A 16,175-nucleotide genomic window follows, 5' to 3' on the forward strand; every position below is an offset into this window, starting at 1 on the left:
GAGGAGAGAGAGTGTGTGTGTATGTCTGTGTTTGGCATGTAGTCTAATGGTAACGTTTTCTAAAGTCACTTTTGAAAATGGGACTTAGGCTCATAAATCACTCCAGTGCTTTTGAAATTTTTACCCCAACACACTATATAGCCCTATGTGTTTGAACTGCACCTAGCACAACGAGACCCTGACCTGCAATCCAAATAAAGAAAAATGAGAGCACGTACTATACAATATTGTAATACTTATACTCAAAACAAGTATTATACTAAAATACTTGTGTGTAGCATGCCAGGGAGACATGTTAACATGGGAGAGTTTCAGCTCTGTTGCTATCTGGGCTTATTTTCTCACACCAAAAGCTATAGCACAGTCTATAATTTCTTGCCTATTAACCTTTCTAAAGTTCTATCGCTTGCTACACCTATGCTCAACCAGAACAACTTGGATTTAAATTACAGAGGGGAAAGATCTGTGAATTGCACTAGCTTTGTGGGTCCAGAGAACTCAAACAAATGAACTTTGTTGTTTTTATCAGCTAGGATGATCCCAAAACAAAGCTCCACTTCTGAATATAACTGAAGTTAGTGAAAGTGTGTGTATCGATCCAAACATGACCTTTGCGGTCCCTTCTAATCTTATGATTCTATGCTTGTGGCTTAAGCCCATTTCCTGAAAAATAGCGGCAGCAGCTCAAAACCTAGTGTTACATGTCTGTCCAACAGTGGGGATCCTGCTCCCAAAGTGACAGCTATCTGCTTGTGGATGCTCCATGTGGGAAACTAGGCAATTTTTTGTAGCATAAGGGAGAGATTTACATAAGCGCTTAAGGGATTTAGGAGCAAAAGGCCCATTGAAAGTCACAAATCCCATCAATTTCTAAATTCAATTGTGGACATAGGAGCTGGCTAATGTAACTGAATTTGTATTGGATATTCTTATTGGTAAATATCACATGGGACCCGAGGTAGAATTGTCTAATTACACTTGCATCATCTTGTAACTAAACAGAATGAGCTTTAGCTAAAGTCTTAGTAGCAACTGTTGTTCCCAATCATGAGATGAGCACTTGAGAAATTGTGCATGAGCTCTCTGAGAAATGGCCTGGGATTTGAAAGATGTTCATGTTTCTCTAAATGTTCCACAAAAGGATGCTCTTGCATAATGAGTTATCTGAAATGCAGCTGTTCATGGCATCATGGTTAGTCATGTCAAAATCACAACCAAACCAACATGCTGGATTTGTCCACAGCTCTGAAATCAGTTCCCTAAGGGACACGTTTACTAAAAGCTTAACTGAGCAGTTTATTAGTGAAACCTATTAATACCTAAATAAAACCTAAATAATTTGCTGGGATATGTAATGACAATGTACCATCATCAAATACTGGTTAGTCATAACAATCCAAACACAACACAAAAACTGAAGTTATGCATTGCATTTTTCACAGTACTCTAATTAGTTATTTTTATTCTCTACAAGTGGCTGTTCTAGGATAACACATCTTTATTTTCCATCACAAAATGCATTTTTTCCATGTCAAAATCACAAGTGGATTGACATGCTGAAGTGGTATATGCGGACTCCAATCCTTGGTTGCACTCAAGTTACTTACGCCACTTTGCTGCCACAAAGTGACGCTAAAGCCACCTTAGCTGGCCATTCCTCCATCATATGGTGATCCTCATGTTCCTACTCAACCTTCCTTCCTTACGGATGGGAAAAGGGGTGTGACCAAAGCATTCCAGCACATTGGTGTTCCCCATCTTCCAAACCACTTCCTTGTGGCTGTTATCAGGTTACTCTAATTTATACCCTGGGACCAGCACCTGGTTGGTCTAGGACTGGATACCCTTTGTGCTCCCAACTGAGCTGCAACAAATGACCTATGCCTGCAGCTGATGATTGAGCTCACTGGGTATTAACAGTGATCAGTACCCTGAAGTATCCGCAGTAAACACTCCATAACGGACATCAGTGTTGTCTTCACTGGTTTCAGAAAACAGATGTTTATCTAATACATTTATGAATCTAGTGAGACTGTCCAAATCATGAATCTGAAAAAAAATGTCTGATCAATATGACAGATTTATGATTATAAATTCATTAACATAGTAAGAGACTGTCAATTTCTTTAAGCTCATAGACATATGAAGAAGTCAAGAATCATTTTAATGTTTATTTGCAAGTTTTAGATGCAATTTAAAGATTTTTTTTTTAAATCAATACTACTTTAGTAGTGTCATGAATCTGGCAAGTTTTCAATCAATTTAATGAACGCTTTAAGATTTGTGTGTGTCTGGTGTAATGTACTCGATGTCTAACAAAGCAGTTGCAGGTATCAGCAGAAAGAGAGGGGTAGCCATAAAAATATCTCCAACTGCAAAGTAATACAGTAAACATTTGCTATAGATGAAGGGCCTTATAATCACTTCCATTTGAAGTCAATGGAAAGATAACTACTGACTTCTCTGAGAGTTGGATCAGGCCACAAGTGAATACAATTAATATAAAAGCTAAAAAGTCATAGGTATTCAATGAAGAATTCAGTTACAGCAGTTCTATAAAGTCCACTCAGACTCTCAAGACAACAGTCTGGCCCGTGGTAAAGGGGAAAAAAAAAAAAGGAATAAACAGATATAAGCAGCTGCATCTATATTTAGTGCCTAAATACTGTACTAAATATAACTGCTGAAGCCAATCTATGAGGCTTTTGCCCTGCAGTTTGTAGTGCAGGCAGCACCTAGAATATCTTCTGCAGTAGTCTGCAAAACTGCTGAGACCAGCAGGATGTAATACTTTCATGCACAAAGCATCAGAGGTGCCACGATCCTGTATGTACACTATGCATCTACAGAGAAGTTAACATATCAAAAGAATCGCTGTGGAAAAGTGAAAGTAGATAGCAAGTGACAGGTGAGTGGCAAATTCTACCCAGGGGAAATAATTGTAAGTACCCAGAACTGTCTTTGATTTATCTATTTTGAATTTTCAGATGAAGTTATTTCTCAATGTAGTCACATGCTATTAAATACAAACAGTAGACAAATGGCTACATATTAACTGCAGTGGTAGCAGAGAATTTAGAAAAATACACTGCATGTTATTTCATAATGAACGTGCTGAAGTCTGAGGTAATGGCCCTGATTCTCCTGTGTCAGTAAAGAATTTAGATGCAACACCTGCAATCTCAAAAGCAGGGAAGCTTTGTCTGGACTGGCAGGAAAAAGGGGTAGTGGCTCCTTTATGGGTTCCCTCTCCCTTGAAGGCTGGGAGGGGAGTGATCAGCAAGGGGTGGGAAGAATCACCTGAGCTGGTGGGTGGGCCAGGGCCGGCTCTAGGATTTTTGCCGCCCAAAGCAAAAACAATTTTGGCCGCCGCACCCCCCGTTTTTTAATTACCCCACCCCCGGCCACGCCTCAACTCCGCCCCTTCCCCAAATCCCCAGCCCTGCCTCCTCCCCCCAGGCTCTCAAGCCTAGGAGGGAGGGAGGGGGAGAAGCGCCGCCCGCGCCGCGGCCACTCGGAGTCTCCCCCTCCCTCCCAAGCCTGGGAGGGAGGGGGAGCAGCGGCGCACGAAACTGCTGTTTCGCGCGCTGCGGCCGCTCGGGATCTCCCCCTCCCTCCCAGGTTTGAGAGCCTGGGAGGGAGGGGGAGAAGCGGCACGCGAATCAGCTATTTCGCGCGCCGTGGCGCGAGCGGCAGCAGCAGCAGCGGAGGTGAGCTAGGGCGGCCGGGGCACATTTTTAGGGGCGGCATTCTGGAGCTGGCCATGCCGCCCCTAAAAATGTGCCGCCCCAAGCACCAGCTTGTTTTGCTGGTGCCTAGAGCCGGCCCTGGGGTGGGCAAAGTGGGGCTCAAGTAAGTAATTGGTCCCTGTGCACGAGGGAGTGGGGAAGCCAAGATAATTCCTGGCTCCTCCTTGTGGCAGGTATTTCGTGCAGGCACTGATTGCAGAGGGGATACAGTTCCCTAATCAGCAGGAGTTGGAAGTGAACTTAAGGGAAGATATTCCATGAAGAAGCTGGACAACTGAACTGGGGCTCTTAACATTTGGCACAGCGAGGCAAAGCCCATCTTTCACCAGCCCCGCCATTGAGTGCCAACAACAGGCTGGGAACAAGCTGTGGAAGGGTGCGGGGACTAAAGACAGCCCTGCATGAGGTGCAAAATGATTAAGGCGGGAATCATGACTTGCACTGTACAAGTTATTGCTGGACAGTTCCCAGAGGAGTTAAGCTAATAAAGTTGTGGCCTAATTAAACCACATCACCTGCATCTCATCTTTCTTCCTGTGTGTCCAAGACAATTATGAACTGCCTGCTATTTCGTAATGAACTTGTTGAAGTCAGAGATATTGAGCTTGACTCTCCTCTGTTGTATACCAATGCAAGTCAGGCATACCATCATTGAAGTTAATGGAGTTGCACCACGATAAAAGTAGTGGGAGAGAAGAATGGGAATTATTTTCTGTTACAGAATCTTGGGTACTCTATAAATGTTCTGGCTGCAATATATGCAAAATGTTTTAAATAGGTAGTAAAATGTTCACCTACGTAAACCATCCTACCACAAAGAATTTTCAAGGAATATTCTAACAAGTTTGCAATATAAAGACTCTAACAATTACTGGTTACATAAATAGAGGCTAATAATGGTTTCCTATTCTAGTTTGAGACTATGAAGGCTTGAAAGCTGTACTATCACAAAAAGGTTAAAAAAGCAGTATAAAGTGCTTTGATAAGTTTAAGCTGTCAAAAACAGCGATGTTAAATGCCATTCACATTCACTTTGTGAGGTTCTCTGCATATCAGCTTTTTATAGCACTGTGTCTATACAAATACAGATCTGTCTGGATTTCCTTCAGGTAATTCCTCCCCAGAGTTGGGGTCTTCATGATTAAATGTTTAAGCAGGGACTACAGTGCACCTATTTCCTCCTTGCTAAAATTAATACATGTTTTGTTTTCCAGTAAGAATTAAAAATGGTTAATCTATAGGCAACAGGAAAGAAAGAATTGCTTTAATGCTCTTATGGTTCTGCCACCCCCCCCCCCAAATAATCCTGAAAGGTATCCCAGGTTTCCTTTTGTTATATTTGATCATGTAACCATTTCCCTGAACAAAGGAGTACTGTAACATTTAATTTTCTACTTTAATAACAGTGAATAAATCTGTACATAAGCCTTTTGTTCATGTGTGCCCCATAATCTAGATTTACTTTAAATTAAACCAGATGGCGATTGCTTAACTCTTTAATTCTGAAGCTTTTCTTGTGCAGGAGGACTATTAAATGTTGCTTACTCTGGGGGAATCGCGGCGGATTGTCGTTGACATCAGTCAGTGTGATGTTCACCGTAGTGGTCCCTGATAATCCACCCATCTGGCCTCCCATGTCTTTTGCCTGGATAACTACTTGGTACTGCTCCCTGTTTTCTCTGTTCATGTTTGGCAAAGCAGTCCTGATGATGCCTTTAGGAAAACATGTAAGCAATCGTTATCCATTCCTGCATTTTTGACACACACAGTACCACGATACTGAGTCTTTTCAATGTGTCTTTAAAAACATATTTTTCAAGCGTGCATCCACTATCAATGCAATCCAATTATCTGTGTATCTCTGTGAAGAACCTTCAATACAGCTTCTCTCTCTCTATGTACAATGATAGAAACAAAAACATTAGTACTACATTACAACTTTCTAGTTCCTACCCAAAATAATACAAGTAACTTATGTTTTATTTAGGTAGCTGTAATATAGATGGTTTTCACATTTATTACAAGAATTGTAAGTTACTGAAACACAGGAAGTAAGAAACATTGTAGCCCTTCACTGCTTGGCTTTGTACAAATCTGCTCTACTTTTGGTGAGTTTTCTAGAAGAAAGAAAACTACTCAGCTTGTGGTAGACGAAAACAATATCAGCTTCCTGACCTGTTTCTGGCTCCACAGAGAAATATGGCTGTCCCTGAAGTATGCTGTAGATGACACGGGCACTGTTTCCATATGAAGGGTCATCGGCATCAGTAGCTGTGACTTGCACCACAGAAGTACCTGTAGTATCCAAATTCAGCTTAGTTCTGCATTTCACCAGAAGGAGGAGCAAAAGCACTAGTTTTTATTCAAATCCCATTGAAATTTTCATTGACTCCTGCATCACAGGGACCTCAGTTTGTTCATCTACATATAAATTTGTGGTCAATTTTTTTAAAAAAAATTGTATTTACTTATTCAAGTTTTAGGATCTAGTACGAAGCAGTTTGGAACTTGTTTCCTTAAATCTGAATAGATGTTCAGAACGAAGTTAGTAAAGTCAAACCAGAACAGCAGCAGAGTTTAATGCATATCCTTACATGATTATTATTGGCTAATAACCATTATTTTCTTTTAGGTTTTTGAATATAAGCAAGTGTCTGTGTTTCAATGACACCAGATTGTCTCATAAATCTTTCTGTGCACTGATATCAATGCATTATACAAAGATCCATGAATATTAAAGGGACAGCAGATTGAATGGTTCACCCAGATCTGCACTTCTCACCCCGGTGGCAAGAAGGAGATATAAGCCACCATTGCCTCTCCACTCTAGAGAAAAACAAATACATATTACATAAAACATGCATATTTATCTAAAAGATACATTTTGAAATGTCTTAATCTTCTACACTTCATGGAATAGCATGGCCATTTCAAACTTTTCTGAGAAATAATCCCTCCCCAAACCCTTCAAGCATCCTCACTATTATTTCTTTTTATTTCTTCTTATTATTCCCCATCCTGTTGAACTCCAAATGATGGCATGTCTAGTGATGGGGAGTATCATGATTGTTTCCTATCTATTGTAGCTCCATATACTGCACACACATATATACTTTTGCTTCTCTTGTTCTGAATTAAAAAATCATCTATCACCATGGGATCTGCCCACTTGGCTAACCATTGGACTTCTTGGGGACAGGAAGTCATTCAGATACATTTCTTCTCTTGTTCCAGTTATCTTCCCTCTCTTGCATACCTTCACCACATCACTGCATAATATTGACACCTGTGACAACAGCAACCAGAATCAGTTTTCTGTCCTTTTACTGATCTACACTAACCACTGATCCTAAAAGCAATTGTCATGGCAGGGTGTATGGGATAAAGGTTACGCTGTTACTTTGCTTGGAGCACGATTTTCTAAAGGTGCTAAGCACTCTGATCCTGACCTAGCAAATTACTTAAGCACATGATTAACTTTAAGCATGTGAGTAGTCCTGCTGATGTCAATGGAACTACACATATGCTGAATGTTAAGCACATCCATAAGTGCTTTGCTGGACCAGAACTAGAAAGCTCAGCATCTTGCAGAATTCAGTCCCTACAGAGCAAACAAGAAATGACTGAGCAAGGGGTACCTCTAAAATAAGGCAAGAGCATGTTGGGGGGACATGCTTTTTTATGTTGATGTTCATATGAACACTTAAAAATAGAATGCAGAATTCATTTAAGAAAACGGTATTGGGAATAGAAATCATAGAAAAAATGGCTCCACGTGGAGACTGGACAAACACAGACAAACATCTAGAATACCTTCTGTTATACTAATGATTCCTAAAGACCATGTCCACATGAAGCAGAAAACTGAAAATCTAGAAAATTCTTTGACATATACTAATCTACAGATTTTCTTAGTGACACTGAAAAACCATCTTGGGAACTGATAAAAGGTAAGGCTGTTCTTTTAGACAAGGTACATTTTTAACCCTGTAAATTAAGAAGGGAGCCACATGTGCATCTAGATGATGGAAGGCACCAGACCAGAGACTGACTCAGCTGTTTGTGACACTATTACATCTTTTGGCACAGAGTAGATTTTGAGGGGTACAGTGCTCATAACTTTTGCTACTGTGTCTGAAATTAAGTTTTAAGACTCTGATCCTTCAATTTATTGTGTGTGGATGGACTGCTGAATCTGCATGCAACAAATTGCAGGTCAGGCTTAGGTTCCTGATCCCAAACAGCATAGGTGTGAAGTATTGCACATCCAAGGCAAAGATAAACAATGATGAGCACTATTGCATTAATGCAAGTGACACATTAATGAGGAGAAGGAGTCAAGCCTCAGAGACAATGCATACCTAAGTTCCTGATTAGCATGATGAAGGTTTCTTTTTAGACCATGTCTCCTGAGATATGCTCATTCTCTACCCTGGCCTTGCCCCCTTTCTTACCCCGTGCACTCACAAAGAAGGGAGTGGTCACAAAGGGGCTTGACATATACTGCCACCAAGCATGGAAGCCTCTGTTTAGAGCTTAAATCTGTGCTGGAGCACAACTTTGCACACTCTTCTGTATATATCAGAACAACTTGCAAGATCAGGGCCTATATCACAATAGTGTAACACATTATGCAGTGGAGAGAACGATCTTTAAATTCCCAATTCATGCAAGGCAATATCTGTTCCTCCTCTTTAAGCAGCAGTTTATAGACTTACTAGCTGAATTATCTCTATTTCCTTTTAAGAGCTGAGTGAAATTGGAGATGCTCATATATACATATGTTTTATACAGACCAATTAGCAGCATTTATTAAAAGGAAGTCAAATATGTTGCAATTGCATTCTCTTCCTGTTTCTACCAAAACTAAAATAGATCTGTCAGAGTTCTCGCTGGAGGGTAATCTGGAGGAAAAATTAGAGAATATACATATAATTTCTGAATCCTTAGCGGAACTGGACCTTTGAGTGTTATTTGATTGAACTTTGAAGGGTAATAAGACTCTGGATATTGGATATTATTTCTTCCTCCTATATGATGATGTATTTTTATTTTGCTTTATGGTATGAATGCTGATGAGAGGATTAAATTCATGGACATTGAAGTGAAGTTACAGTAAAAAATGGTCCATTTTTCTTTCTCCATTTTTCTTTTCAATAGCATGTGAATACTCTACATACCTCTTCATGGCTTTGCAACCTGAATGAATGAGGGGAAAGTTGATGCTCAGTGTTTTCCTACATATAAAAGCAATTTAGCGAAACAATGTGAAGAATTATGCCCTTCCTTATAATCAATATTTTAAAAAGTTACAGAGCAACCTTAAAAATGTAGAAATACAAATATTTGAAACTGCCAGCTTGCGCTACATTTTTGCTATGCTTCTAAAGAAACAGAGCTTTCTAAGTAATAGGAGATTTATTGCTTTAAATTCCATTTTTGATTATTTGCTGTTAAATTAGTTCTTAACTCTGAACAGCTTGTTGTAAACTTTTAAAAAGTCAAGAATGCAAGCCTTTTTGAAAGACATGTTTTAGTTAAACATCAGTTGTTTGGCTCAGGACAGGACTAAATGGGTGAAATGCTATGGCCTGTATTATACAGGAGGTCAGACTAGATCAGAGATTCTCAAACTATGGTCCACGGACCACCAGTGTTCTGTAAGGTTCATTCAGGTGGTCAGCGGATAGTTCCCTCTAAAGTGTGCGCCTGGGCGGTCACACACAAGAGAATGAAGGGCAAACCCACCTAATTAGTGGAGCCACGCAGGCTTGGCTCCACTAATTAGGTGCCTGGACCCTGGAGAAGACGCACATGTAAGGTGAGGTGGTGGCCTTGGGGGGAAAGAGGGGGTAGGTGGGAGGGGGCAGTGGGGTGAGAAGAGGGGGCAGGGGGAATTTGGGATGTGTAGGACTGTGGCGGCCAGAGAAAGAGGCGACTTTCCACAGCTCCAGGGCTGTGGCTGCTGGGGAGAGAGACGGCCCTCCTTCCCAGCCTCAGCTCTGTGGCTGCTGTGGTGGGGGAGAGACCCCCCTCCTTCCCAGCCCCAGCTCAGGGGCTGCTGCAGTGTGGGAGAGAGGGCACATCCATCGCATTAGAAAGATAAAACTACTGATATTAAAATATGAGTTGTGTGCTTTTATTTGTAGAACAAAAAAATGTGAATTATTATTAAGATTTTTTTTATATAGCGCTTTTATCCAAAGTGCTTTACAATAGTTAGCTAACGGTACAAACAACATTTCGAAAGATCATTAAGTGGACTGCCAAGACCCTCACCAATTTTCAAGTGTTCCGCAAAGAAAAAAGTTTGAGAACCACTGGACTAGATAATCTATTGGTCCCTTCTGGGTTTTTTTTGTTGTTGTTGTTGTTGTTGTTGTTTAAAATCTATGCATTTATTTCTTTTCTTCTGGATCTTATAGCATGCCTTTCTGAGAGCTATGCTCCGCCAGTTGTGTTTCTCAAGGTGCACAGACAACATCTGACTCCATTTTCATTTGAAGCCACACCACATTAAGCATGGAATAAAGAATTTTGGCTACCTTCCCTCTACCTCTGTCACCTCCATACCTGTAGTGACCAGTGTTGCAAAGTGTCCCCAGTGCAGTTTCACAAGGTAAATCTATGCTGGAACTCTGAGCAAGCATCCCAATCCAAGTAGACAGATTCATGCTAGCCCAGCTTGTGCAGTAAAAAGAGCAGTGTGGATATTGTAAAAAGCAACAGAGAGTCCTGTGGCACCTTTAAGACTAACAGATGTATTGGAGCATAAGCTTTCGTGGGTGAATGCCCACTTCGTCGGATGCAATGCAACTTCGTCGTGTGGATGTTGTGGCACCAGCTGAGGATCGGGTTAGTCACTTGAGCTTGGACCCAGGAGGTCAGGCGGGCTCGAGAGCCTGTGCTGCCGCTCCAGCCGTAATGTCCACATTGCTATTTTTAGCACATTGGCTTGAACCGAGCTAGCACAAGTCTGTCTACTCAGGCCGGAAAGCATGTTCCCAGCTGCAGTGTAAACACACACACACGGTCCTTCTGAAGGCAACATATTTGACCCTGTTCCCACTGAAATCAACAGGAGCAGGCTTGGGCTTTGCATCAATTCACTCATTACCAGATAGTGTCATGCTGAGGGCAATGTGGAGACACATTACCCGCTGTGGGGTGGAGGGCAGGTTTGGTGAGGGATTGAACTTTTCAATGCTGTACCACCTCTTTGGATGGTGCTGCCTGTTTCCCTTTATTCACCTGGCCAGTTGCTACATGGTGGTTGGGGGCGCAAAGCATGAACTCTGTTAAACTTGTGCCTCCTTTGGATGTAGGAGATATTGCTGGGGTCTGGCCCTTGCACAGGGGTGGTAGCAGGGGGCATAAAAGGAAAGGAAAGCTCCTTGCACCCTCTCCATGCACCACACAGGGATCAGACACAATCTCACCTACAATAAGGATCTTGAGATTAGCCAAACAGAAAAAAAGACTAATTTAGTTACATAATATATTCACAATGCATCCGAAGAAGTGGGTATTCACCCACGAAAGCTCATGCTCCTATACGTCTGTTAGTCTATAAGGTGCCACAGGACTCTTTGCTGATTTTACAGATCCAGACTAACATGGCTACCCCTTTGATACTTATTCGCAATGAATAATTCTACCAGCTCAAGTTATGATTTGTTCTAACCTGCAGCCTTATTGTCTTCTATTTTGCTACGCTGAATTGCATGAGTGTCTAATCAGCCCCAAAAAATAATTTATTCAGATCAATTTGAATGTGTTAGCTGCTTTCCTTTATGTTTCATCTGCACATTTAGCCACTTTTGAAACAAAGCCCTCTTTCAGGCTATTCAGGGTATGTAAAAGTGGACCTTGACTGCCCCTTCCAACACTATCTAGTCATTACCTCTCTCAAATTATAGTTACCTCTTGAGAAACCATTTGTTTCTCATCTGGTAGCCAATTTTTAATCCATTTCAATAGCTCTCCCATGTACTAGTCTTTATAGATCAAATCTTTGTGGATCAGTCTTTTGTGGGAATAGTATCAAAAGCTTTTCTGAAATCCAAGCAAAATGATTGCACATCCTTTGCTTCCCCTTTGTTTGCCAATTCAGTAATGTACTGAAAAATACTGAAACAAATTGATCAGACCTCTTAGTGTTGCACAGTCTTTCATCAATGTTTCCATTTTAAAATGAAGTCAGCTTAGGTAACCCATGAAAATAGGTTGCATTTTTGATGTTCCGTGATATGGTACACCATTTTCGATGGGTAAGTATCTCATGGCATTACTGAAATAAATAGCAGATCTGATTCTCCTCCTCTTACTTACACCTGGTATAAATCAGGAATAACTATCAAATTAATGGAAAATTTGTAAGAGAGAAGAATCATGTCCAGTGCACTTAAGAGACATTTCCTAGTGAAAGAAGAACTGTAAATACTCTGCTCTATGCAGCCCTCCAGTTAAATCCTGTCCCTTGTATGTACATACATAACTCCTGATGAAATTGGTAGGAGGCAGAGCTACATGTTGAGAGCAAACTCTGACTCTTACATTATAAAGCTGAGACTACCACTGTATGGTAGGACATAAAAGGGCCAGAATTTACCAAGCACACTCCAACTACTCTGTAAATAGACCAAAGTAGCTGGAATGTACTGGTGAATCTGGTACATTATATATAATTTATAGAACAATTGCATTAATCCAATTTTACCCTGCGATAACTCCACGTTTTATGCCACACAGTGGAGTAATCCACTGCTGAATCAGGCCAATAGCATTTACATAATATAACTAAATAGCCATCTGCTAGAATATTATAGCTCTCAGAAGGCATGTCTGAAAATAATTGTAATGATACCTTTTGAACATCTCTAAAGTCTGACCTAAACTGGGTATAATAATATTAATACACTTCACACTTTATAGTGCTTTCCATGTAAGCATCTTAAAACACTTTACAAATATTCATGAATTTAACCTTTAAATTAGGTAAGGATCAGACAGGATAATTCACAAGAAGAAAGTCGTATAGGAAATGCATGGCAGAGCTTGGAGAAGAAGTCAGACCGTCTCCCTCCCAGTTCTGTGCATTAACTACACACTAAGCTCCCTTCTGCTGGAGTATCTATACAAACAGCATGCTGAAATGGCAGATATCTATCTGCTGTTTCTAGAGAAAAAGAGGGGAAATAATTGCATATGCTTTCCAGTTTGTTAATTTTTGAAATGTGAGCGCTATATTACATGCAGCAAATTATGTGGAGAGGAGATAGACTCAGTGAAAGTAATGTCAGAAAGAGCATCTAGATACCTGGCATTCGAGTAAGTGGGCAAAAAGGTGCTGGAGACAAGCATAGCACTAGAGATTGTGTAAACCTTTTTGGGTGGCCTTTCAAAAAAATAACATAATAATCATTATTCCTTGGATTTTTCTGCTGCTGACTGTAGATTTTATTTTAGTGTGCAGTGGATTGAAAAAATGTTTGGTAAGAAATGTGAAGATGGAATGTAATCATATGAGCCATTAAAACCTGTCATTCTGAGATTTTAGCTGAGCAGATGCGGGAGGGTTTTGCTGGGGAATTAGCAGAAAGAAGTAAAGAAAAAATAAAAATATCCAAAGTGTTAGCATGGTGAGTGATTTAAATCAGAAGGGAATGGTATAGAAAACAATTATTGCTATGATATTTTAGCAGTGGGAAAAGGGGACGTATCATACTAATGAGAGAATGAACAAAAAACCTGGGGAGCAAGTAGAGCAGTGGCAGCTATAAATAGTCTCTATTGGTCTTCTGAAGAAAAAGACAAAAGGAAAACTATGTCTAAAGATGACAGGCTAACTGTGGGATGCCCAAGTTGCGGTCCACATGTAAACCCAGAGGGAGGTTACACCTTTATGAAGTGCACGTTGATATCCATAATGTAGGAAGGCAGAATTGATTAGAGGGCTAGAAGAACAACTAGGAAGGATGATAGCCATCAGAGATGTGAAGAAAATCATAGCTTGGGGAATTCATAGGCGGTGCTGCTAAACCCTGAAGATATGAGGTGAGATAAGGCTAAGGGAGTGATTAAAGAACAGAATTCCTTGGCTGGAAATGATGAATAGAGAAGAATAATTGAAAGGAACGAAAGGATGAGATCATAAAAGGAATCAGCAGGTTTAAAGTCAGAAATGTCTATTCTTGTCTGAAGGATATTAGCAGAGAGTCCAAAGGAAAAAGCACAGGGAAGAAAATGGATTTATCTGCAGCCATGAGAAGAAACCCTCAGTGAAACATGAGAAACACCAAGAAGACAGGAAAGAACAAAGAAGAAAGTTATAAGTGGTAATCCTTTGGGACTCAGTGAGGAAAAGAATGAAGGAAGAGGATATGTACAGTAATCTACATAAAGACATCAGGGCAGCGGGCAGCCTTACTGGGATACTGACCTAAATGCAAGGTCCTCATCTTTGCCCATGACCTGCACAGAGGAAAAATGAACAAGATAATACGGGTCATGAACAAAAGACTAAAATAGGTAATACTGCAGGGTGACATTCTCAGACATTTCTCTCATACCACAACCAGAGGCAGAATTCCTAAATGCACAAGGAATGCACTAGCTAGTACCCCAACCTAAGGAAGAGCAGCATGTTGCTGCAGGCATGTCCAGGCAGCTCCACAGTTTGATATACTGGGGGAATAATCCTGAGTCCTTTCCTATTCTCTTTGGGGTATTTCATGATCAAAGGGATACTAGGAGGGAACAGTCCCTATGCTCCACGGATAGGGTGACCAAATAACAAGCGTGAAATATTGGGACACCTTTTTTTTTCCAGGGGAGGTGGGTGGCAGGAAAGGGAAATAGTTGCCTACATAAGACAAAGCCCCTAATATTGGGACAGTCCCAATAATATTGGGATATCTGTTCACCCTATCCAGGGAGAACCAGGATTTTAACTACGTCTTACTGCTGCCTCTTCCACCCTTTTCCTACTTGTGCACTCATGGAGCTGCAGGGCACATATCTGGCCTTCTGTGAAGAATGCAGACTGTTTGGTAATGACACTCTTCACTTGTGCAAATTGTGGAAAATCCTGGGGGCTAAAAACTTGACAGGTTTGTTTGAAGGATAGGGAATGGTACATGAAATCTTAGTAAAATGTTAGAACTAAAAAGGGCCATAGAAAGATGTACCCAAGAGTTCGGGCAAAACTGTCAGAGTAAACTGCAGAACGGTTATTGATTATTTTTAAGAATTCTTGGAAAAGAGATGAGACCTTATAGAGAAATTCTGTAGATTTTAATAGGGCTGAATGCAATAGGAATCCATAGAACACTAAAAACTTCTTCATTAAATTCTATCAGATGCTTAAGAGAGCCTATAGAAAGGATATGATTTTCTATAAAATTGTATAGGACTTTCTCATAAAGGACAATTATTCCAGAAACAGAGTAAAAAGATAATATGTGATATTATGGTTATGGCTGAGATGGCACTTTCAGCCTAGGTTCAATGATTTGTAACTTTATTTGGAAAAAAAAATGGACCTTATTCTTCCCAGTGCTTAAAGGGGTTTTTAAATTCTATTTTATTTATTTATTGAATAGGGTCTGTGACCCACTCCCTATTTTAAGCAGTTTCACCTTGCGCCTTGTGTAATTTTTATGCTTGTGCTAAATGGGCATAAAATGCTACTGTTATGGGTTGAGTTAAACCTCCTTTAAACTGATGGTTGTCATATCTGCCTTTTATTATTGATACATGTAAGAAACAATTAAGCTTCTTTATGGAACCAGATAGAAGAAACAATAACAGCCTTCACCCAAAACAAAGGCACATCACCGCCCAAAACATAGGCAACTGCAAGACATATAAGCAAAGGGGTTTGCCTGGGTATTGTTTGGTGGTGATGTCTGTGCCTGTCTCTGAGAGAGAAGCAGGAGAAACAGCACAGAAGCTGAGAGGGAAGCAGCAGAAAGCCAAGGTCACACCTAGAACAAGCACTGGGAACACTGCAGAAATGCCTGGAGAGAGCTTTTGGGCTAGGTGTTGAGCGGGCTAGGGGCTTGGAACTGTGAGGAAAAAAACTCTTCTGTTGTTTAAATCCTGCTGTGTTCAGGGAAACAAGATATGCTGTACTTTCTTAGTAGATAAGCATAACTGCATCAATATCAGCTTAATTGTTTCTGACATGAATCAATAAATGAAACAAACCACTAATTTTGGCTAAGTACTAGGGTTAAAAAGGGGTAGCACTATTACCCATGAATGTGAGTGCAAAATTCTGATTTGGTAGCATTTTACATCCACTTTGCACAGCAGTAAAAAGTCAGGCCCTATGCTTTCAGCTGAAAAATCTTATGCATTATTTCAGCCTGTTAGAAAATTGCCCTTGAATTTGTATTTATACTGCCTGGAGCCTAGAAAAAA

The 16,175-nt window shown here is 40.5% G+C and overlaps 1 protein-coding gene across 3 annotated transcripts in view; it reads right to left on the reverse strand.

Annotated features, from left to right (window-relative positions):
* The window catches only part of LOC112110903 (cadherin-10), a 101,904-nt gene that overhangs the window by 40,882 nt on the left and 44,847 nt on the right, over window positions 1-16,175 (reverse strand). For 2 of the 3 annotated variants that reach the window (XM_029912605.1, XM_029912603.1), the window contains exons 3-4: window positions 5,925-6,044; window positions 5,295-5,462 (exon numbers count right to left, since the gene is read on the reverse strand). In XM_029912605.1, the coding sequence (XP_029768465.1) occupies window positions 5,295-5,462; window positions 5,925-6,044 (288 nt within the window). The remainder of the gene's footprint in view (window positions 1-5,294; window positions 5,463-5,924; window positions 6,045-16,175) is intronic. The other variant, XM_026656557.1, reaches the window with a different exon arrangement.

This window comes from Terrapene carolina, unplaced genomic scaffold, assembly GCF_002925995.2.
Source record: "Terrapene carolina triunguis isolate 2854851 unplaced genomic scaffold, T_m_triunguis-2.0 Scaffold49, whole genome shotgun sequence".
Classification (NCBI taxonomy): domain Eukaryota; kingdom Metazoa; phylum Chordata; order Testudines; family Emydidae; genus Terrapene; species Terrapene triunguis.